General features: G+C 41.2%; 1 protein-coding gene across 5 annotated transcripts in view; it reads left to right on the top strand.

Annotated features, from left to right (window-relative positions):
• usp47 (ubiquitin specific peptidase 47) overlaps nt 1-24,764 on the top strand; it is a 166,673-nt gene extending 141,909 nt beyond the window's left edge. For all 5 annotated transcript variants that reach the window (XM_080190073.1, XM_080190071.1, XM_080190069.1 and 2 more), the window contains 8 exons: nt 3,298-3,473; nt 7,509-7,589; nt 10,131-10,246; nt 13,013-13,131; nt 18,930-19,060; nt 20,955-21,002; nt 22,081-22,211; nt 23,157-24,764. In XM_080190073.1, coding sequence (XP_080046199.1) covers nt 3,298-3,473; nt 7,509-7,589; nt 10,131-10,246; nt 13,013-13,131; nt 18,930-19,060; nt 20,955-21,002; nt 22,081-22,211; nt 23,157-23,331 — 977 coding nt within the window. In that variant the 3' untranslated portion in view covers nt 23,332-24,764. The remainder of the gene's footprint in view (nt 1-3,297; nt 3,474-7,508; nt 7,590-10,130; nt 10,247-13,012; nt 13,132-18,929; nt 19,061-20,954; nt 21,003-22,080; nt 22,212-23,156) is intronic.
• The last annotated feature ends 226 nt before the right edge of the window (nt 24,765-24,990 follow it).

The following is a 24,990-nucleotide window of genomic DNA, read 5'->3' as shown; positions in this document are numbered from 1 at the left end:
TTACCACAGTGCTACCATGCTGCCCCAAGTTAGCAACACGTGGGGGATTTTCTCCCATATTCACAGACAACAAATTGGCGATGGTGTGATAAGTGTACGAATGAAGCAGTGGCATGATGGGAAAAATGGTCAAGTGTTTAGTATGAAATAAGAACAGCAGACCAAGCCATTTCAAAATGCAGACCCCTGTAAAACTGACTGACTCTGAACAAAGAAATGACTACAACCAGAGAAGGCCAAATGCTTGGCCTCAGTCTGTTTTGATAAGGTTGACTCCATATACCGTGAGATAACATACGAGACATTAGATAAGGTCAGGAAGGAGGGAGTCACAGAATTTGTTTTGTTCAATGTACCACTACTTGTATTACTAAAATCATGTAAGCTGATAAGAAAATGTATAATTATTGAATTGATCCTTGTAGTGGGCACAGTCTTGGGATAGAATCAGCAGTTAGTGCGGACTGCTCTTTCTTTCCAAGATTCGGCCATATCCTGCATGCAGTTTCGTGATAATAAAAGCCGGTTGATTTTTAGAAAAGATTTTTAGAAAAGTAAACTCACAATATTGTGAGTTTACTATCAAACAGATCGGTTGGATTTAAACCCGGTGTTGTCAGACTTCTTACTAAGTTTAATTATCACAACTCGGGAAACAAGAAATTCTCCAGGACAACAATGGAAAGCTATAAAGATATTTTTCTCGATGTTAAAATAACCCCATCTTCTTCTGTGGGGCAGGCAAATTAATCATTATCCATGTGCAGTACAGGATCAGCACAATCACTGTTGGCAGGTGCCATGAAGCTCTCTCCAAAAGTTTCACTAAATTAAAAGATATGGAATCAGGGTATTGAAGGAAATTGTTCATCGTTCCTTTGTATAATTTTAAATGTGACTAAAGCATCAGTCTTGTTATCATGAGTATGATTTATCCTTTGGAAATATTGATTTCTTGTTAGGAAACAACTTGGCTGGTAATAGGGTATTGCTGTTTTCAGTGGATTCAGAGAAAGATTGTTGAAACTGAAATGGTACAGGAAATGCCAAGTGAATTGAAATAAACCAGAACTATCTCTAAACATGCTGTGAGAATTAATGTTTCAACTAAATGTGTCAAAAGAATCAAATTCAGCATGCTCATTTTAAAGGAATGTTTGCACATCATGCTAAAAAGGAAAAGTTAGACTATTGGGGACGATGTAAAGCCATTTGAACTATGAATGCAAGGAGTGTATGAGGGATAGAGGAATACAGACGGATTTTTTTAGTTTACTTGGAGCATCATGATCGGCACAGGCTTGGAGGGCCGAAGGGCCTGTTCCTATTCTGAACTTCTCTTTTGTTTATATGGACATGGACTGCTTCAGTATCTGAGGAGTTGCAAATGGTACTGAAATTTTGCAATCAATGAACACCTTCATTTCTGAACTTATGTTAGGGTTAATGTTATTGATGAAGCAGCTGAAGATGGTAGGACACCAGCCAAGGAACCCCTGCAGTGTTGTAGTTACTTGAAGTCTACCTAGCGCTTGAAACTAATGATGAAAAGGAAAAAAAAATACTTTGAAAGATTGTTGAAAAGCTAACGTACATCGTGGAACTGTGAGGAAGGATATGTGTTCTTGAATGTAAATTAAAACTTCAGCTAGTTTAAAATGATCCTGAATTTAAATGTGATGAGATGAATTCAGTTGTACGAAGGACAAATCAGATGTTTGGTTGGTTGAAACGTTTCTGAAAGACCTGGACATTAAAAAACATGCAGACGTGGAAAGAATTGAAGATCAGGTGTTAAAGAATGGTCCAGACTCTGTCTTAAGAAGTGCAAACCTTGCTAACAATTAAGTGCCTGTCTTTAAGGAAAAACAGGAAATTGCTGAGTTCAGAGGGTAATCAGGACTCTGAAAGGGGATTTCTCTTTGGATTCTAGTATCCAATTCACAGCCACCAGTACCCAGATGGTTTGCTAGCAGTCAGCAGTGTTGTTCTTGATAATGTTAACCAGATAAAACAAATTCCAAAATCTTTAGACCCCTCACAAATACTGTCCCATTGTCCACTGTTCACAATGTCAACATCAATATTAAGAAGCAATGAGTGCAAAAACAAGGTACAGATCTATACACACTACAAGACTGGTGTTCCAAGAAAAGTTTGAAACCAAGAACTAAAGACTGTTTTCTTGGCGTTTGATGCTACAGCCACTTGCTCTAAAAATTGTGCTTGTTGCCAACCAAAACAACGCGAGTGTGGACTGTTGAAGTTTAAAGAATATGCAACAGTCTCAATGGCTTAAAACCAGGATTTTATAAGATTGTAAAATAACACTATTTGTAAACTTCTTTTGTAATTGTGATGCATCACTGTTACCCTGTGTAACATGTAACACACTTGTTTTTAAAGTGTTTACTTGAATGTGAAAGCTGTTGGATAGGACTCTTGACCTACCGCGTGTAAATGAAGAACATTATTTTGTGGAATTGTATAATGACATAATGCTGAAGGGAAATACTTGTGTTAAGGTGTATCTTTGTTGTATTGACTACTTAAAGTGAATTTTAACTTTATATTTGAGCTGTTGTTTGCCTGTTAATTCATGTTTAATTTACATGAATTGGGGTTTTTAATTACAGTAAAAGTTAGAAAAAGTGGAATGTTGGTCATTTCTCCTTTGGGTGTAATTGGTAAATTTGGTTATTTTTGGTTATTGTAACAAATGAAGGAAACAGACTGTTGGTCCTGCCATGCACTGAGGTCGCTGGTGACCTGTTGCACTCACTGTGCTGAATCAGCAACTTGCAGGATAGGGTATTTTTGAGCTTACAAAAACACTGCAATGAAGTTAGGGGAGCAGCATTTCAGTGTTAATGTAAACCTTAGTTGTGACTAATAAATAAACTTTGAAGGGTACTGAAAAATGCCTCACTCGTGACGTACTGTAAGATACCTCACCAGCAAAATTTGGGTCAACATGTTTTTGTTAAGCGTGTTTTCCCAGTCATTGCAAATCTGTAAGTTTATTTTGGTATTGATAATGACTGTACGTGGACTGAATGGTGCAGGCCAGCAGCTTTGAAAATGTCTTCATTGTCCTCGGTGATGAAGGATTTCTGTCTGGTAGCATAGATTTCTAGCAATATGCTTTGCCACTAGGATTCTGATTATTCTTAGCTTACTCAGCAACACTAGCAATGTCTCCTTCATCTTGAATGCAAATCTTTTGAACGAGTGAGTTAAAATTGCATTAATGCAATGCAACCATAGCAGATTTTTATATTAACTTTATTCTTGCAGGTTTGTTGGTGTTTGTTGATAAACGCATCACTCTGGCTGCCTTCAAACAGCAGTTAGAACCATATATTGGAGTTCCATCATCCCAGTTTAAAGTCTTCCGGGTCTATGCTAACAACCAGGAGTTTGAGAGTGTTCGATTAAATGAGACTCTTTCCTCATTTTCCGATGACAACAAGGTGAGAAATATTACACATTAAATCTCTTCCGTTCAGTGTGCTGGTGGAATCGCTACAGTTAAATTGTTTTAAATCTAGCGAATTAAATAATCTCGAAGTGACTTCACCCTGAAGTGTTGCATAAGTCACTTCTGTCAGAATAAATCTAAATTGGAAGTTCATTTATAAAGCATAATGCTGTGAATATTGAAAACCTGAAATGAAAACAAATTGCTGGAGACGCATCGCACCTGTGGAGAAATGAGTTACTGCTTCAGTTTGATTACATTTTATGAGGCATGGGGGTTTTAAAAGTTCTCCTCAAAGAGATTGAACTTTCTGAAGACTAACCTGCAGATTAAGGAGATGGGCTCCTTCACTTCTTCCTCTTAATAAATACTGTTTATAAATACTGAAGGATAATGGTAGGTGATGCCCTACAGTATTTTGTAAGTCTAATTTTTATAAACAAATTGGTTGAAATTTTCTGTGCAACTTTGCCCAAGTTTCTCAGTGCTTATTCTGTTAACTAGCGACATATTGTAGGTTAGTGTTTTTAAAGTCCTGTTTACATTCCTACTCCGGCAACTGGAAACACAGGATCATCACTCGATTAGATCATGGCTGCTCAGTGCCTCAACTCCATTTTATCTACCTTGGAAACAATAGTCACCAGTTCTCCTATAAACAGTAAATAGTGTTCACAGCATCATAGAAATTTACAGCATAGAAGGAAGCATTTTGGCCTGTTTAGGCTGTCCTGGCTTTCTGTAAGAGCTCTCTGGAATTTCTTTCCTAAGTCTCTGCCTCTCCATAAAACCTATCTCTTTGGCCAAGCTTTTTGTCACCTGCATTAATGCCACCTTATGTGGTTCGGGGTTAATTTTTTTTTATATTGCTCCTTTGAAGTGCTTTGGGATGATAAGTTAGGTTAATGGCAATAAATAAATGCAAATTGCCATCCCAGAGTGCTGCTGTTTTGTCCATAACCTTGTAAGTTCCTAATTCTGTCCAACTGTCATCTTAAAATTATGAAATCACCTTTCACTACCATCTTGGGTAGAATGTTCCATACCTCGACAATTCTCAGTGAAATATTGCTCCTAGCATCGCTCCAGAGCTTTTCCCAATGTTTTGGGATTCATTACCTGTGATTATCAGTCCACTTGCCAGAGAGGACCTATTTTTCCCTCATTTATTCTATAAAAATCTCTCACATCTTGAAAAGCTCTATCAACCACCTCTTAACCATCTTAGTAATGTTCATGAAAATTTTTCCTTCTGTTCCCTGCTTACTGAGTTCCTGATCTCAGCCCTACCTTTACAGGGAGATTCCAACAGATACCTGTGACTAAGTTGTTGACTTGTAAATGCAGGCTGACTATCCTTTATCCAAAACCTATTGCGTTTCAATATTTCGATATTTTCAGTTTTCTACAATTAGGATGAGTAAGTAGTGACTTGTAGAAACCAAGCTAGTAATGGGGATTTGATAGAAAGGTTTTGTATCCCTCTGTAGTGTGTTGAATTGTTGTTATATTTGTGAAACAAGGAAGAACTGCCCTTGGGACTCGGATCCATATTTGCAAAGATTTGCTGATTCCATTTGGATCAGGTATCTTTACGTGCCTGACGGGCAGCATTTTTTGGTTGAATTTAGTTGCCATCATAGGGTTTGGCTTAGAAGCGAAAACTCATAGCAGCTGGAGGCAAAGGCAAACAACCAGACTTCCCGCGCTAAAGATCAGTGTGCTTGGCGAGGTTTGCGTTAGTTCTGGTCATATCGGCTCGGGTCAGGGACTTCCCATGCTAAAGATCAGCGAGGTTCAAAAACATGCAGTTTCTGCATTTATGGGTGAAGAATATTCGACCTGTAATGCAAAAAATGGAGAAATGATCAAAGGGAATGATTCAAATGTAAATACTATAAAGAGGATAGTTTTGCCTTTTGGGGGAAAGGTCATGTCGTTTTTTTTTAATATTCACTTTTGCTTAGATATTCAGCACTTGTCATAGCATTGCAGAGAATGGTTGTATAGAAATTCATGTGATATAGAAACATATTTCTACTACACATTTTTAATATTGCTAAAGCTTTGATACTAAAACTGGGCTATATCAGCACCTTATTTCTATATGGTAAAAGATAATCATTAATGGAAAACAGTCGCTTTGTATCATGGACACTGCTGGTATTGCTGGTGTGTAGCTTGGTTTGCAATTCAAAAAATATGGCCGCCATTGCCTTTTATGTTAGATTATGTACTGTCGTTTGCCCACTAATGCTTCTCCATTTACTGGCACATTGCAGAAAAGACAACATCCAACCATCCAGCATAACTCAAGTACAATTTGTATTTATTTGCTACATTCAATGCAGTAAAATATCCCAAGGAATGATTATCAAATAAAATTTCAGATTGAACCGCAGAGGGAGATATTGGGACTAGCAACCAAAAGCTTGGTCATAGAGGTTGTTTTTGGGTGGCATCTTAAAGGAGGCAACAGAGATGGAGAAGCCTAGGGAGGGAATTCTAGAAATTAGGACTCTAGACAGCTGAAAGCACAGGTGCCAGTAGTGTGGCAATAAAAACTGGGAATGTGTAAGAAGCCAGATTTGGAGCAGCATAGAGATTTCAGAAGGTGAGAGAGCTAGAGGAGTTACAGATAGAAAAGGGCAAGTTCATGGAGGGATTTGAACACAACAATGAGAATTTTACAATCAAGGCATTGGCAGAGTGGGCCAGTATAGGTCAATGAGCATAGTGGTAATGGGCACATGGGACATGGAAGGTACAGGCAGCAGGCTCTTCAACTGAAACATTTTGCAATGAAATACCTTCATGACAGTTATGGATAATGTCACTGAGGCAGTGACTTTTCTTTCCGAGGTTGAAATGGCAGTTGTCAGTGTGTTCATGCACAGAGAGATATTGTCTGGAGTTACGTATGTTGTATTGGATTGTTTGTAATTTTTATTAATGATCTGGATGAGGGTATAGTTGGGTGGATTAGTAAATTTGCTGATGACACCAAAGTTGGAGGTGTGGTAGATTGTGAGGAAGGGTGTCATAGTCTGCAGGGAGACTTAGATAGGTTGCAGAGCTGGGCCGAGAGGTGGCGGATGGAATTTAATGCGGAGAAGTGTGAGGTAATTCACTTTGGTAGGAGCAACAGATGTGTCGAGTATAGGGCTAACGGGAGGACTTTGAATAGTGTGGATGAACAGAGGGATCTAGGTGTGTGTGTACATAGATCCCTGAAAGTTGGGAATCAAGTAGATAAGGTTGTCAAGAAGGCGTACGGTGTCTTGGCGTTTATTGGTAGGGGGATTGAATTTAGGAGTCGCAGTGTAATGTTGCAACTGTACACTACTCTAGTGCGGCCGCACTTGGAGTACTGTGTGCAGTTCTGGTCCCCGCATTACAAGAAGGATGTGGAGGCGTTGGAGAGGGTGCAGAGGAGGTTTACTAGGATGTTGCCTGGTATGGTGGGGAGGTCCTATGAGGAGAGACTGAGGGATCTAGGGTTGTTTTCGTTGGAAAGAAGGCGGCTAAGAGGGGATCTTATTGAAACATATAAGATGATTAGAGGTTTAGATAGGGTGGATAGTGATAGCCTTTTTCCTCGGATGGAGAAAGCTAGCACGAGGGGGCATGGCTTTAAATTAAGGGGGGGTAGCTACAGGACGGATGTCAGGGGTAGGTTCTTTACCCAGCGGGTGGTGAGGGATTGGAATGCCCTGCCTGCTGCAGTTGTAAATGTGTCTAGTTTGGGGGCGTTTAAGAGATCTCTGGATAGGTTTATGGACGAAAAGGGATTGGTATAGGCTAGTGGGTCATTGTTTTTGTAACTGGTCGGCGCAACATCGTGGGCCGAAGGGCCTGTTCTGCGCTGTAATGTTCTATGTTCTATATTCCACACGGAGGCCCATCCTTACTTCTCCCACTTGTATGTAGCGAGTTATATACGGGCACAAACATTAACCACAAATTTTCATTTTGTTAGCTATAGTATAGTAGCAAATTAAATGAATGTTTAAAAATAAATCTACAGGTAACTATTCGCCTTGGAAGAGCTCTACGGAAAGGGGAATATCGTGTTAAAGTGTACCAACTGCTTGTGAATGATCCAGAGGTAAGTAAGAATGGTTACATTGACTCTACTGTACTGAGTGAATTGTAATTTTGCATTTGATCAAACGGCCAACATTCGACAGGTACGACGAAAGTGTCGGAGTGACCTCCCACCCGCGTGGGAGATGCTGGCATGGGTAAGGGCCACGGCCCACAGTCAGTGTTATAGCATTGAGAATGCAATGCTTGGATTCTTTAAGTCTCTGGAGTGTGAATTGAACACAACATAAGGGATAGGAGTAAGAATGGATTGTATGGCTCCTCGAGCTTGCTCCATCATTAAGTTAGATCGTGGCTGATCTTCTGACTTGAGATAAGAGTGCCACAAACTAAGCCAGGAGCAAACCTTAAATAAATTAAATATAGGTGAAGTAATTAAAAAAAAACTTGTGTTAAAACATTGGAATAGTTCTAATTATCTCTGCGATTGACCATGTTAAATCGAATGTTAAAAAGGCTTATAAAGCCTTTCTGTGTTGTGTAATTGTGTTTTGGCTATACTTGGTGGTCTTTCATAAGTACCTCAAACCATATCTTACAATGTTCTGCACTGCAGTAAGGTTTAACTTGCAGCACATGTAATTGCAGCTGTCAAGTTTATGAATGTAGCCCCAACTGGTTAATTTTAAAATATCCACTAGGGTATTAAAATGAAAAGTTGAGCTGAATTAAGTCTATATGTAAAAGCACAAAGTACTTACATAGGGAAGAGTGGAGATTTTTGCAATTTTCTTTCGTCGGTGCCTTATGGGAGCTACCTTTCACCCTATAAAATAACATTCCAGTGTCTCTGATTGCTTCAGAGTACAGTAAAAAGCCGCGTGTAATAGCTCGCAACACTGTCCAACACAAACTAAACACAAATTAAAACTTCTCAGAGACAGGTGGCTTCCTTTTGAGCTCTGTCTGCTGCAACTTTTGTAAGAAGTCTCACAACACCAGGTTAAAGTCCAACCAGTTTAGTTGATAGTAAACCCACAAGCTTTTGGAAACGCTGTTCCTTAGTCAGGTGTGTGGAAAGTTCTGATCGGAGAAGGGCAAATAATGGCACAGACAGTTTACAGAATACTGATTAGAATGCAAGTGTTTACAGCTAATCTGCTATTCAAGTCTTAAAGATGCAGACAACTTGCAATATCTCACTTAGTGTCCTGTCAGGAGACAATACACATCTCTTTAACCTATGCCTAATGCTATCTCCACTCACATTGTCTGCATCTTTAAGACTTGAATAGCAGGTTAGCTGTAAAGACTCACATTCTAATCAGTATTCTGTAAACTGTGTGTGCTTTATATGCCCTTCTTTGATCAGAACTTTCCACCCACCTGGCGAAGGAACAGCGTTTCCAAAAGCTTATGGGTTTAGTATCAAATAAACTGGTTGAACTTTAATCTGGTGTTGTGAGACTTCTTACTGTGTTTACTCCAATTCAACACCAGCATCTCCACATCATGCTGCAAGTTGCCAGCAGACTGCACCAAAGGTTTTAACTTATCTTTGGATCAAAAGCAAAAGTGGTTGTGGGAATACTGGTATAGATATGGTGGGCCAAGTGGCCCCCTCTGTTCTACCAAGGAAGGCAAATCTTGTGTCCCTCTCCACTAATGTTGTTTCTCACTTTTATCATAGAATTCTACAGTGGAGAAGGAGGCCATTTAGCCCATTGAGTGTGCACCAACCACAGTCCCATCCAGGCCCTATCCTCATAACTCCATGCATTTACCCTGCTAATCCCCCTGACACTAAGGGGCAATTTAACATGGCCAATCCACCTAACCTGCATGTCTTTAGACTGTGGGAGGAAACCAGAGCACCTGGAAGAAACTCAGGCAGACACAGAGAAATTGTGCAAACTCCCCATTGACAGTGACCGAAGCCAAGAATCGAACCTGGGTCCCTGGTGCTGTGAAGCAGCATTGCTAACCACTCCAATGCCATCATGCTGCCAGGTACTGTTGTAAACAGGCTTTGTGTGGCGAGTTAAAAATGTTGGAGGAGAGGGTGACAAGATTTGCCTTTCTTAGTTTGATTTGGTTTTCTTGTGACCCAAAAACAAAGATTTGCCTTCCAGCAGCACAGTCAGTTTCACTCTGGACCAACAAAGTGAGAGTTCAGAGCCCATAATTACCTGAGGTAACTTGTGCAAGTGCACCCAGAGAATGACCATGGAAAGCTACTGTATTGTGACTAAATCCCCCGACTGTGTCACATATTTCCTCTTGTAGAGCGGACTTCTGCACATAATTGTTTGCTGTTCCACACCATGGCAGGCTCTTCATGCCTCTGGATAACTAGGGATGGGTAACAAATACTGTTGGCCTTGTTCCACCAACAAATTCTAGAGTCTGTTTTTCTGTCACGTCAGGACAATTCTAGCTGTGCTTGATGAGCTTGCAAAAGTCTTGTGATAACTGGAAAAATTTAACCTGGAAAGGCCTGGGCTCTTGAATATTTTCAGCCTCTCGTGACATTCCAATGCCAGAAGAACGTTTAAATAAAAGATTTTCATGTGTATATACTATGTCTGTTCTTGTATTACAGCCCTGTAAATTTCTGCTCGATGCAGTGTTTGCTAAAGGCATGACAGTGCGCCAATCAAAGGAGGAGCTCCTGCCTCAGCTGAGAGAACAGTGTGGGCTCGATCTTGGTATTGACAGGTAGGAGTTGGCATTAGCTTGTCTTGTAATCATTTGAAGGAGCTGAATGCCTATCAGGGCTTGTTTTCAAGAGTAGGTAACATCTGGCCAGAGGGGAGGTCTCAAAAGAAACCATTGTCTTTTTGGGCATACCATCATTCTCTAGGTCCCCTTCTGGATTTACATCTTGATTGTTAATGGTCTAAATTTTATATTAAAGTGTATTCTGCTCCTTTGCCAGCAGGACTAAAATTTCCAAATTAATCTGCTAATGGGATTTCCGAAGTAGAGAGTAGTGTGCACAACTGAATTATAATTCCATCTGTCATTTCTGGCTGAGAATATCGAGTGCAAGTACGATTGTCCAGATTGATATTTTTAAACATTTTTTTGGGGTAATGGTACATGATCCTGAAAAGAATTTAAATTAAGTAGCAATTTGGAGATTAGCAAATCTAAATTTCAGATGTTACAGCTGGAAGATTGGGAGTGCTGTAAAATGGTAGTATACAGCGCTCGCCTTCTGATTCGTCATATTACAATGGTAGTTGCATTATTATGGAGAAACACAAGTTTGATTCAACTTTGAGCCAAAACCTGTGTGTGCAATCTTGCTTCAGTTAGAGCATCATCCTCACTGTTGCTGAATTTTGTATCAGTTGCTAACATCTGACAGATTGGACCAAATGATTCGTTTTCTGTTGTAATGGGCCCGAGAGCACTAGTTAGTATTAAATCCACTCATCTGCAAAACGTTGTCTTCGCTTCTTTCTATCCCCTCTGTCTTTCAGGCTCCACTTTTCCTTTAGGTTAATTTGCAGATTTAGTTCATGTTTGCTGAAAACACAGCAGTGGAACAGACCTCATTATAAAAGGAATACTTCACCTCCTGTCCCTCCACCTTCTTATTCAACCTCTATTAGTCTCTGTTGCATTTAGCTGCTTTGTTTCTCTGCCAGGGGATTAGAGTGTACCATATTCACTCACGAGCTACAGCCTTCCAGTTCTATGACTGCAAATTTTGTAAAAGCCTCTTCCTTTCATTCTCAGCATATTTAACAACTGCTGCCATTTTGATGTTCCTTCCCTTCAGTGGCTGTACTCCATTCTAAAGGGAAAGTGGTTAGTTTCTAGAATTTCTTTCCTTCTCATATGTTTCACAGCATGCCTTTTGTGAATGCTGGAATCACTAAGCACTAGATGAGTGATGGCTTTCAGTCCCATAATGAGCCACTCTTGTCAGTGGAACTAGAAGGCACTTTTCACAGAAGGCAAAACATTGTGTTTGGAAAAGGAAAAACTCCCATAGTCTGCAGACGTGCAAACCAGAAAGAGAAATGGGGCAACCAATCTGTGACAGCAAGCTTCCATAAGCAGTGTTGTGATAAAATAATTAGAGAATATGTTTCTTAGTGATGCAGATATTAAGCCAAAATACTTGGGGCAAACACCCCTTATCCTCTTCAGAACTGTGCCATGGAACTTTTTTAAATCCATCTGAGAAGGTAGAGGATTTGGTTTATTGGAAGACTGCAGCTTTGACAGTGCAGCATTCCCTCAGTGCTTCTTCAGCAGAAGTCGATCTAGATTGCGTTCTCAAGTCTCTGGGCTGAGGATGCTATCCATTGAGACACAGATGACATAATTACAAAGATCATTGTAAGCAGATTTATGATGCAAATGAATTATATGGCATCAGAGTGGTTCTATTTATTTTCTTGTTCAGCATCAATCATGATTCCTCAGATACAGAAGCATTCCATATCAATCTACAGCAAGATCTGAACAACATCCAGGTTTGGGCGGATAAGTGGCAAATAACATTTATGCCATTCAAGTGTCAGGCAATGACCATATCCAACAAGAGGAAATCCAACCATCTCTCCATGACATTCAGTGGCATTACAGATGCTGAATCCCCCACTATCAACATCCTGGGGGTTAACATTGATCAGAAGTTAAACTGGACTGGCTAGATAAATACTGTGACTACAAAAGCAGGGCAAGGGCTGACAATTCTGAGGAAAGTAACTCACCATTTCACCCTCAAAGCCTGTCCACTGTCTACGAGGCACACGTCAGGAGTGTGATGGAATACTTGATTGAGGCTCCAATAATGCTGAACATTCTGCACAAAATAGCCTGCTTGATTGATACCCCATCCACCATCTTCAACATTCATGCCCTCCACCATCGAAATACAATGGTAGCAGTGTGTACCATCTACAAGATGCATAGCAGGACCAGAACCAAGGCTCTTAGAACAGCAACTCCCAAATCTGTGATCTTCACCACCTAGTAGAATAAGGGCAGCAGATACAAGGGAGCACCACTGCCTGCAAGTTCTCCCACCTATACACCATCCTGACTTGGGATATATTGCCTTTCCCTTACTGTTGCTGGGTCAAAATCTTGGAGCTCCCTCCTTAACAGCATTGTGGGTATACCTGCCCCACGTGGACTGCAGTAATTGAAGAAGGCAGCTCATTATCACCTTTTCAAGTGCAATTATGGATAGGCAATAAATGTTGGTCTAGCCAGTGACACCACTGACCAGAATTTTTTAAAAAGTTCTTGTAAGGATGATATGCCAATAATTAAGAATGACTGTACTGCAGGAATTATTGATTGATAAAAGAACACTGAGCTGATGCACAAAACACTTCAATTAGTCTGAGCGTTTTTCAGGCTCCCTTCACATTACTATGCAATTGATGAATTAAAGCAAACATTTCAGCTAGAAAAGCAGGCTTCCCGTTTCTAACAACCTCTGTTGTGTTTTGACAGGTTTAGACTGAGGAAAAAAACCTGGAAGAACCCTGGAACAATATTTCTGGACTATCACATCTATGAGGAAGACATCAACATCTCCAGTAACTGGGAGGTTTTCCTTGAGGCGCTTGATGGTAATACTATTTCAGCAGCAACTTGTGTTCACGTAGGAGCTTTAACAAAGAAAACCATTCCCGGACAATTCACAGGGACATTATCAAACCAAATTTGAAACTGTGCCACAAAGCGAGGTGACCAAAAGCTTGATCACACAGGTAGATTTTCAGGGTCAGTTTAAATGAGTAGAGAAAGGGAGGGAATTGAGGACTTCCAGAGTTTTCACTACTAGGCAGCTGAAGTCAAGTGATGCGGTGGTGGAATTCAGGCTTGGACGAGGAGAAATATTTCCGAGGGTTGCAGAGGTGGGAGTGGTAAAGCAACATGGAGATTTGACATGAGAATTTTACAGTCAAGTAGCAGACAAAAGGCAGGGAATTATAGGCCGATTAGCTTAATGTCCGTAGTCGGAAAAATGCTACAATCCGTCATCAAAGAAGAAATAGCAAGACACCTAGAAAAGAACGATTTGACCAAGCAGACACAGCACAGATTCGTGAAGGGGAAGTTGTGTTTAACAAATTTATTGGATTCCTATGAGGATGTGACTAGTGTGGTAGACAGAGGGGAACTGATGGATGTGGTGTTTTTAGATTTCCAGAAGGCATTTGATAAGGTGCCTCACAAAAAGTTGCTGCAAAAGGTTAGGTTGCACGGAGTTGGGGGTAAGGTGTTAGTATGGATTGAGGATTGGTTGTCTAACAGGAAGCAGAGACTTGGAATCAATGGGTGCTTTTCTGGTTCACAGTTGGTGGCTAGTGGAGTGCCAAGGAGATCGGTGCTGGGGCCTCAACTGTTTACCATTTATATAGACAATCTGGAGGAAGGGGCTGAGTGTAGGGTAACAAAATTTGCTGATGACACGAAGATGAGTGGAAAAGCAAATTGTATGGAAGGCACGGGAAGTCTGCAGAGAAATCTGGATAGGCTGAGTGAGTGGGCGAGGACTTGGCAGATGTAGTATAACGTTAGCAAATGTGAGGTTATCCACTTTGGTAGAAATAATAGTAGGAGGAATTATTATTTAAAGGGCAAAAAGGTGCAGCATGCTACAGTGCAGAGGGACCTGGGGGTCCTTGTGCACGAATCACAAAAACCCAGTCTGCAGGCGCAGCAGGTGATCAAGAAGGCAAATGAAATGTTGGCCTTTATAGCAAGGGGGATAGAATATAAAAGCAGGGACGTCTTGCTGCAACTGTACAGGGCACTGTTGAGGCTGCAACTGGAGTACTGTGTGCAGTTTTGGTCACTGTATTTGCATAAGGATATATTGGTCTTGGAGGGAGTACAGAGAAGGTTCACCAGGCTGATACCGGAGATGAGGGGGTTAGCCTTTGAAGAGAGATTGAATAGACTGGGTTTGTACTCATTTGAGTTTAGAAGGCTGAGGGGGGATCTTAAAGAGACGTAGAGAGATTCTTCCTGCTTAGAAAGGATAGCAGAAGTGGAGGGCACAGCCTCAAAGTAAGTGGGAGGCAGTTTAGATCGGAGTTGAGGAGGAACTTCTTCACTCAAAGGGTGGTGAATCTCTGGAATTCTCTGCCCATTGAAATGGTGAGGGCTACCTCGCTGAATATATTTAAGTAAATAGATTTCTGATAGACAAGGGAATTAAGGGTTATGGGGAGAAAGCGGGAAAGTGGAACTGATCCACTTCAGATCAGCCATGATCTTATTGAATGGCAGGGCGGGCTCGGAGGTCTGGATGGCCTACTCCTGCTCCTATTTCTTATGTTCTTATGTGCAATCAAAGTCTGCCAGTGAGGAAGGCTATAAGTCATTGAGCCAGGAAAGTATTTGAATGGTTGCATCTGGAGGTAACAAAGACATGGCTGTGGATTTCAGCAGCAGATGAGTTGAGGTAGGCAAAGTTGCAGACGTGGATGTTGTCAGGTAATGGAAAAGTTATGGGATCACATAGCATGATCGGTAAGTTAATGGAAAAGGTCCTGAGGAATAGGATTTATGACCATTTGGGTCATAAATCCTATCCCTCAGGGATTGTCAGCATGGTTTTGTGAGGGGTAAGTCTTGCCTCACCAATTTGATTGAATTCTTTGAGGAGATAACTAAGTGTGTAGACAAAGGTAGAGCAGTTGATGTCGTAGACATGGATTTTAGTAAGGTGTTTGATAAGGTTCCCCATGGTAGGCTCATAAAAAAAGTAAGGAGGTGCGGGATAGAAGGACATTTGGCTGATTGGATAAGTAACTGGCTGTCTCATAGAAGAAAGTGGTGGAGGGAAAATTTTCAGACTGGAGGCCAGTTACCAGTGGTGTACCAGAGGGATCAGTGCTGGGTCTTCTGCTATTTGTGATTTTTATCAGTGACTTGGAAGAGGGGGCTGAAGGGTGAGTTAGTAAATTTGCAGATGACACCAAGACTGGTGGAGTAATGGATGAGGTGGAGGGGTCTTGTGGGCTGCAAAGACACATTGATAGGATGCAAAGCTGGGCCAAAAAGTGACAGATGGAATTTAACCCTGGTAAGTGTGAGGGATTCATTTTGGTAGGACAAACTTGAATGCAAGTTACAGGGTCAATGGCAACATTCCGATGAATGTGGAGGAACAGAGGAATCTTGGGGTTCATATCCACAGACTTCTGAAGATTGCCACTCAAGTGGATAGAGCCATGAAGAAGGCTTATAGTGTGTTAGCGTTTATTAACAGAGGGTTTGAGTTTGAGCCGTGGGGTTATGCTGCAACTATACAGGACCTTGGTGAGACTACATTTGGAATATTGTGTGCACTTCTGGTCACCTCACTATAAGAAGAATGTGGAAGCATTGGAGAGAGTGCAGAGATTTGGTTTGGAGGGTAGGTCTTGTGAGGAAAGGTTGAGGGAGCTGGGGCTTTTTTTCTTTAGAGCAGAGGAGAATGAGAGGCGACTTAATGGAAGTTTATAAGATGATGAGGGGGATAGGTAGAGTGGGCATTCAGAGACTGTTTCCTCGGGTGGATGTAGCTGTTACAGGGGGGCATAACTGTAAGGTTCATGGTAGGAGATATAGGAGTGATGTCCGAGGTAGATTCTTTAGTCAGAGAGTGGTTGGGGTGTAGAGTGGACTGTCTGCTGTGATAGTGGAGTTGGACACTAGGAACTTTCAAGTGGCTATTGGATACGCACGTGGAGCACACCAGAATGATGGGGAGTGGGATAGCTTGATCTTGGGTTTGGACATAACTCGGCACAACGAGGGCCGAAAGACCTGTACCTGTGCTGTGCTGTTCTATGTTCTATGCTGATCACAGCTCAGCCTCAACCCAGTCATCACAGAGCAAGATGGAGTCAGTGACTAGAAAACTTTTCAATCTTCTCAATTTTTAATGATTTATTTTCCTAAAATTGAAATATTGAAGGACATTGAAACAGGCTTCATTGGTAAGATGGCGACTCAACTTGTTCTTCTCGCCTGTCTGAATTCTCATGTCAGTCCTCTGCTGTGGAAAGGCTTTGGGGTGGTGAGTTGTGTAGGGCTGGACGAGGTTACTAGGATGAGAAGTAGCAAGCATATGGTGGGATTTCAACGTTAGAATAGGAATTTTAAACTTCAGGCTTTGGGGGAGCCAGGAACCTCTGCAGGTCAACATGAAGAGGGATATTAGGTGTTCAGGACTCGGTGCTGTTTTGGCAAACCACGGAGAGTAATTATGTGGGCTAATATCTTTAATTATAACCACTTTAATAATTAATAATCTTTAATTATATATAATCTTCATATATTCATGCAAGACTTCTCGAGAAAGTGAGAGGGCATGGGATCCAAGGGTCTGTTGCCTTATGGATCCAAAACTGGCTTGCCCGCGGAAGGCAGAGAGTGGTTGTAGATGGGTCTCTTTCTGCATGGAGGTCGGTCACCAGTGGAGTGCCCCAGGGATCTGTTCTGGGACCCTTGCTGTTTGTAATTTTCATAAATGACCTGGATGAGGAAGTGGAGGGATAGGTTGGTAAGTTCGCTGATGACACAAAGGTTGGTGGTGTTGTAGATAGTTTGGAGAGATGTCAGAGGTTGCAGCGTGACATAGATAGGATGCAAGGCTGGGCGGAGAAGTGGCAGATGGATTTCAACCCGGATACACATTTAGTGGTCCATTTTGGCAGGTCAAATGGGATGAAGGAGTACGATATCAAGGGTAAGACTCTTAGCAGAGTAGAGGATCAGAAGAACCTTGGGGTCCGGGTCCAAAGGACTCTTAAATCGGTCTTGCAGGCAGAGGATTTGGTTAAGAAAGCGTATGGTGTACTTGCCTTCATCAATCGAGGGATTGAGTTAAGGAGTCGGGAGATAATGTTGCAGCTTTATAAGATTCTAGTCAGACCTCTCTTGGAATACTGTGCTCAGTTCTGGTCACCTTATTACAGGAAGGATGTGGAAGCTATTAAAAGGGTGCAAGGGAAATTTACAAGGATGTTGCCTGGATTGGGTGGCATGCCTAATGAAGATAGGTTGAGGGAGCTCGGTCTTTTCTCCTTAGAGAGACGAAGGATGAGAGGTGACCTGATAGAAGTGTATAAGATGTTGAGAGGTATAGATCGGGTGGATTCTCAGAGGCTTTTTCCAAGGGATGAAATGGTTGCTACAGGTTTAAGGTGCTGGGGAGCAGGTACAGAGGAGATATCAGGGATAAGTTTTTCACTCAGAGGGTGGTGGTGGAGGCAAGTTCGATAGGGTCTTTCAAGAGACTTCTGGATGAGTACGTGGAACTTGAATTGACGGTTATAGGTAAGCCTAGTAGGTATGGATATCATCGGCGCAACTTGTGGGCCAAAAGGCCTGTTTGTGCTGTAGTTTTTCTATGTTCTATGTTTGGTGGAGGCTACCTCACTAAATATTTTTAAGAAGCGGGTTGATGGGTTTTTGATAAGAGAGGGGATTAGGGGTTATGGGGAGAGGGCGGGAATGTGGAACTGAGCCACGACAGATCAGCCATGATCTTATTGAATGGCGGGGCAGGCTCAAAGGGCCAGATGGCCTACTCTTGCTCCTATTTCTTATGTTCTTAACCACCTGTCAAATTTTGTACTTCATCATCTGGTCTGGATTTAAATGATAGTATTATTAGAGAGAGTTCATGTCAGGATGGTACGCGACGTATAGAAATAGGAGCTGGAGTGAATGACTTAGAGAGTTCATGTCAGGGTGGTGTGTGATGTGACAAATAGGAATGGGAGCTGAAGTAGGTCATCTGACTCCTTGAGCCTTCTCTACTACTCAGTGTGATCAGGCTGATCTTCTGCCTCAATCCTATTTGCCCACCTGCTTCCCATATCCTCTGTTTCCCTGGGAGAGCAGAAACCTGTCTCCTTCGTTATGTGCAATGGCTGGGGCAGTGAATTCCAAAGATTCTCAACGCTCTGAAGAAATTTCTCATTTTGCCTTCTTGAACCATCATTATACTTGTACTAATGATGAGCACATAATGATATTAGGTAGAAAATTTCAAGGTTTTGACCCACTATTGCTGAAGGAATGGTGCTGTACAAACTAGTCAGGATGAGTAATTTAGAGGAGATACTTGGAGGTGTCAGTGTTCACCCTAGCTTGCTGCCCTTGTGTTCCCCGGTGAGTGGCATCATCTGGTTATGATGTTGAACAACACTTTGGGAGTAGCTACAATGTTGTTGGTAGAACGTACCATACCACAGTGCTCTAGCGGTGAGTGTGTCGTGGGAAAGTAAGATGGTTGCAGGTGCACTGACCTCTTTGCCAGTGTTATATCACCGGAGTAATATGCAACTCTAATCTGAAATTTAAAAAGAATGGGAACCGGACCCCTGTTTAAATTCTGACATTCTTTTGGTCTTTCCTTCAGAGCCTGAGAAAATGAAGTCCTTATCACAGTTGGCAGTGTTGACCAGACAGTGGAGGCCATCCCGCATGAAGCTGGAGCCGTTCCAAGAAATCGTCCTGGAGAGCAGCAGTGTTGAGGAGCTGAAGGAAAAGGTCAGCCACTTCAAGCGGCCATCCTTCTTTGGGGGGAAGCCTGAATGTGATGAGAGGCTTTATTAGATATTGAAATATTTTCTAACTGCAGGCTCCTGGGCTGAATCTTGCTGGAAGAATCATGGTTAACATTACATGCCATTATTAACACAAGCCATTCTGTTCAGGGGGTGAAGAGATATACCATGAGTTGTGAATCTGCAGGTATCAAATTCTGGTCAATTTATGTCACCCCTGTTAGCTTCACATAAATGGAATCTTGCCCTTAGCCCTAAGAACTAGCGGGTTTAAATAGCCATTAAACATATCTCAGAAAATTAGGGCTTACAATTAACAGCTGAAGTAGCCTTTTAATATCATGATAATTGTGAAAGCAATGCCAGTTAATTCCCTGGCCTGCAACATTGTTCATTTAACCATTCAATCTCATTCCTGCAAATTGTTAATAGATTTTTTAAATGTTCTTGTCGTTTATCTCTGTCAATGTCTGTCTCATTGTTTCTCTCAATCTAATCTAGCTTTCCCTCTCTTTGCTTCTCTTTCTACACCTGATTTAATGCTCTCCATTGTTCCTCTGTTTTTCAATCCTTTCTTCTCATTGTTGCTCACTGAGATTGATTGTTGGCTCATGCTACCAGCGAGTTTTGCTGCATTATGTATCATTTCATTCTTGCATTGGACAAATTGGACAATGAACTATAAAGGAAACAATGCTGCCAATTATTATGGAAGGTTATAAATCATGGTTACGGCAGTCAAATCGTAATATTGGAGCAAGGGTGAGGAGGGTGATATCAGCACACTCAACAGCATCTTGCATTTATACAATGCCTTCCTTTGACATGGGGGAAAATGTCACAAAGCACCAAGCAGTTAGTTTGACTGCTTTCATGCATGAAGATAAATTTCATTTCATCTCCACATTTCTCTTGGATTTTATTTCAAAATATTTTTCTAATTGATTAAATAAAGGAAAAAAATTACAGAGGACTGATAATAATTTGGATAATTGAACATTTGTGGTAAGATTTTGGACACTCAATTTACTATGGATTTGAAAAGGGAGAATCGTGTTTGATAAATCTTGTCGACTTCTTTGAGCTGCTAACAGATGTGGTAGATGAGAGAAATGCAGTGAATGTAATATACGTGGACTTTGGGAAAGATAGACAAAGAGGTGTTGAAATTTGCAGATTATATCAAAGTAGGAGTCAAAAAATCAAAGCAAACTTCAGTGCAGGTTTTTGGGACGTTAAAGATAGTGATGATTCATTCTCCAGAGGGAACTGTTGAGACATGAAAACAAGTTTCTAATTTGAGGAAAATACTAACCACTTAAAGGAAAATTATGAATATTTGAAAAATTAAAAAATCAAAGCAGGTTAAGGGCAACAAAATGGGAATAAATGAATGGTTTCAAACAGCCAGAACAGGCAAGGTGAGACAGATGTTGAAAGGATAGGGAAATTGAGCTGAGATACACCTCAGAGGTTTGCTTTGGGTGCATTCGACTGGCTGATTAGCCTCTTGAGGTGAGAAAGTGAGAGATTGTGGAATAGATGTTTAAGACAATAATCTGTAAGTTGTGGCCACTGCTGCTCCAGAGAAATCCACATACAGATAATACGAACCCAAATTGTTAAAAGGGTAAAAAAAAAAGTCAGTTTTCAGGTTACATCTAAACTACTTGAACAACTATTCCTTGTCCAATTCTGATGATACTTGGTACAAGTAGTTCAACTTCTAAATCTGATCCTGAATGGGAGAAATAATTGTGCATAGTGACCAAGCCAGGAGTGAAATAAACTTCTGTAATTGTGCATTTGGCAGAACTCTGCATGTGAAGTATCTTGCTGTATTTTGGCTGATGATCTTTTGTGTTTTTATTTTTCAGTTACATGCAATAAGTGGAATTCCCATTGAAAATATAGAATTTGCTAAGGTGAGTAATTTAAAAAGGCCAACTCAAAGTGATCATTCAGTTATTTTGAAAAGCAATTAATTGTTGAGCATAGATTTTTTTTAAATGTTAGTTGATAGGATATGAGCTTGTTGGCTAGGCCAGCATTTATTGCCCAATCCTAGTTTCCCTTGAAGTTGATAGTGAGCTGACACCTTGAACCACTGCAGTCCCTGAGGCTGTTGGTGGGTGGGTGTGGGGTTGTTAATCGTAGGGGACTCCAGGTTGTGTTCTCAGATATCTGATGTTCTTGTCCTTCTAGATGATAGTGGACTTGTGTTTGGAAGCTGCTGCCTTAGTGAGTTTTTGCTGTGCATCTTGTTGATGGTACACACTGTTGCCACTTTTTGTCAGTGGTGATGAAAATGAATGTTTGTAGAAGTGATAACAATCAAGCTTTGACCTGGATGGTGTCAAGCTTCTTGAATGTTACTGGAGCTACACCCACCCAGGCAAGTGGGGAATATTCCATCACACTCCTAACTTGTGCTTTGTAAATGGTGGAAAAGCTTTGGGGAGTCAGAAGTTGAGTTAACTTGCCACACGATTCCTAGTCTTTGACCTGCTCTCGAAGCCACAATATTTAGATAGCCACTCTGGCCAGTGGTAACTCCAAGATGTTGACGGTAAGGGATTCAGTGATCTCCTATCGGTGAATGTTACTTGCCCCTAATCAGCCCAAGCTGACATTTTTTGTCATTTTTTTATCTTACGTGAATTTTACAGCACACAAACAGGCCGTGCAACCCAAACAGACATGTCCTAGCCGGTCTCCTCCCACCCTACTTCATCTCAGCAACAGATCATATATTGATATGTTATTGCAGTGATTCCTAGTCTTTCAGCTTTTTCACTCTGCGAGATCAGTGAAAAAGATGAGTCTTTAGTAAACACCTGTTTCCTCCCTTTCCCCTGATCCCTCCAGCTCCAACCTTCTGCAATAAACATCCTCTACAAATGGCAGTTGTATGATTCACCGGATTGAAGTAATGGCTTCTGTCAACACAATAGAGCATTGCTGATGATCCATTAATGCCACTTCGTGTATTATGTTGTACAGGGCAGGGGAACGTTCCCATGTGACATTTCAGTACTGGAAATTCACCAGGATTTAGACTGGAATCCTAAAGTCTCAACTCTAAATGTCTGGCCACTTTACATCTGCGATGATGGAGCAGTCATCTTTTACAGGTAAATAGATTCACTAAACTGCACGGCAATGTCATTTGGTCATCTCTTATTGCGGTTACAACTAATCTGTTAGAATAGACATGTCTTTAAATGTATGGAATTGCTTTTTGTAACCTCAAAGTCAGAAAATGCTTGACAGCCAATTACACCCCAGTACTGCGCTGGAATGGTAACCTATGTTTTGTGCTCAAGTCTCTGGAGTGGAGCTTCAATCCACAACCTTCATTGAATTTGAATTAGAATGTGTTGGGGATCTCCATAGAAGTTGTTGATGGATCTTTCCTGATCAGACTTTGAGTCAATCCTTTGTGTTGATATAGCAGATGAAAAGTTGTGTGTGTTTGCACTGAGTTATTCAGAAATAAATTGCTGCAATGCTTTAATACATTGCTCTAACAAGACTTCTTTATAAAGAGAATAAAAAACAAAGAAAATTAAAGGACAGGAACAGGCACTTTGGCTCTCCAAGTCTGCACTGACCATGCTGCCCAACTAAACTAAAACCCCTTACCTTTCCAGAGATCATATCCCTCTATTCCCATCCCATTCATGTAATTGTCCAGATGCCCCTTAAAACTCACTATCGTATCTGCTTCCACCACCTCCCCCGGCAGCGAGTTCCAGGCACCCACCACCTTCCGTGTGGGGGGAAAAAACTTGCCTCATACATCTCCTTTAAACCTTGCCCCTCACCACTTAAACCTATGCCCCCTAGTAACTGTCTCTTCCACCCTGGGAAAGAGCTTTTGTCTATTCACTCTGTCCATGCCCCTCATGATCTTGTAGAATTCTATCAGGTCATCCCTCAACCTCTGTCGAGGTGATGCGAATCATTACAAGATGTCATTGTGATGTGTACCTTTAGGAACAAAAACAAGTCCCGAGGTACATAGTTCTAAATAAGTGCAGCCTTTAATTAATTAGTTTCTCTGCACTTTTCTGCAGGGACAAGACTGAAACCCAGATGGAGATGACTGATGAACAACGCAACGGGCTACTGAAGAAAGAAAGCAGCCGGCTGCAAAAATCAGGCCACCGTGTGAATTACTCACCTCGCAAAGAGAAAGCACTGAAGATATATCTGGATGGCGGTCCCAGCAAAGACTCCAGTCAGGAATGAAACCTGGCCCAGCTTGGGTCATCCCTGGAACCAAAATCTGATTCACCACTGCTGTTTAGAACTCCTGTGGCTGTCCCATTCATCATTAGGTGTACCTAATGACACCAGCACTGATTGGCTTATTGCCCACCAATCAGAAGCCCAGTGCCCAGTTGGGGGTCACTGTCTGACTTTGAATCATGTCGTGCACTATAGTCTAATGTACTGTAAAGTTAAAAGGGATGTGCAAAAAAAAATGGGGTTAAACCGATTGAAGATAATGCGGATTCTGCACATATTCGCGAGAAATGCTAGACCCCTCTACCCAACGGGGATTTTGTAGCTGAATAAAAGCTGTGCACAGTCCTAAGAATTTGTCATTTATTTTATTCATAAGTGTGCACATACCTCATTAATGACTTTTTAAAAATACCTACTATACATGGGATAGGGAGGGACGGTATTGATGGTTAATTAATGTAAATGGCGTGCCATCAGCATTTCGGAACAAGAGGCGATTGTTGATTATAAGCCGGCTGAATGTTAAGAGCAGCTTTTACTTGGCCTGTGCGTGGTTTTGTAAATCTGCGCAGACTCATGTTGTCAGAGGCGTAGTGCCTGTAACTGCTTTTATCTCCCGGGCTGCAGCGTTTGAGGTTCCGGCACTTGTATTGTTTCAGCGAATGTACAGACACTGACATAAGCTGCAGCTTGGCATAGGTCACCAGGACAAAGGCGTTGACTATTATTTGCCTCGGGCGTGCCGAACAGCAGGCATGCCATGTAGACACGGCAGGCATGACCTAAGCCACAAAGAAACATACCACATGCCCAGGCACATGTATCGTGAACACATCATACGCAAATGCCACACAAACATACACAAATTCCACACACAGGCACATGGTACAGTGTTAGAGGACTGCTTGAACTGTTGCATTTTTAGGTGCTTTCTTTCTTGTCTGTTTGCTTGGTATTTTGACATCAATAATTTTAATGCCTTTGTTCAAAATTTTGGTTTTTAAAGGCATTTTGGTTCTAATTATGTATATTGTACTTTTGTCATCTGTATCAAAAGGTTTAATTACTTTGTGAATCTTGTTCCATGAAGAAGCATAGACTGATTTTAATTTTCTGCTGTATTTAATTCACTTGACATAATAGATTATCTTCAGTGAGAATTTATTTTCAACCAATTCAATACAAAATTAAAAGAAAGTCGGAACGATGAGCTTGGTTCATGGCTAGATTCACTTCACACACTTAATCAAAGAGCATTAGGAAGTGGAAACGTTAACTGCTGCATCATCATTCTCCCTCTAGGAGTTCGCAGAAGACCTCTCACACTTTAATGAGACAGATCATCAAAAATGTTTTTTGGTGAAAGTATTTTTTCATGGCCAATCGATGCTGTTCACAATTGAGTAACGTCAATAAAACATATATTCATTTTATTTTGGTTCTGAAGTTTACATTTTATGGCGGCAGATTCAAACTGGCTTTGGCTAATACATGTAATTTCTATTATTTGCTAGTATTTGGATGTAATGAAATAGTCTGCTTTTTGCACAGAAGATGTGGGATTTAATGAAACTACAGTTTCAAGCATTTACTCTTGATTTTTGTAAACAGGCCAAGGTTGCCAAAACTTGGAGAAACACTTTTCTAAAAGTAATGTCT

Source organism: Carcharhinus amblyrhynchos, chromosome 6, assembly GCF_965287045.1.
Source record: "Carcharhinus amblyrhynchos chromosome 6, sCarAmb.v2.hapA, whole genome shotgun sequence".
Lineage (NCBI taxonomy): Eukaryota > Metazoa > Chordata > Chondrichthyes > Carcharhiniformes > Carcharhinidae > Carcharhinus > Carcharhinus amblyrhynchos.
The sequence above is the reverse complement of the archived record's forward strand: the minus strand, read 5'-3'. Positions and strand labels throughout refer to the sequence as shown.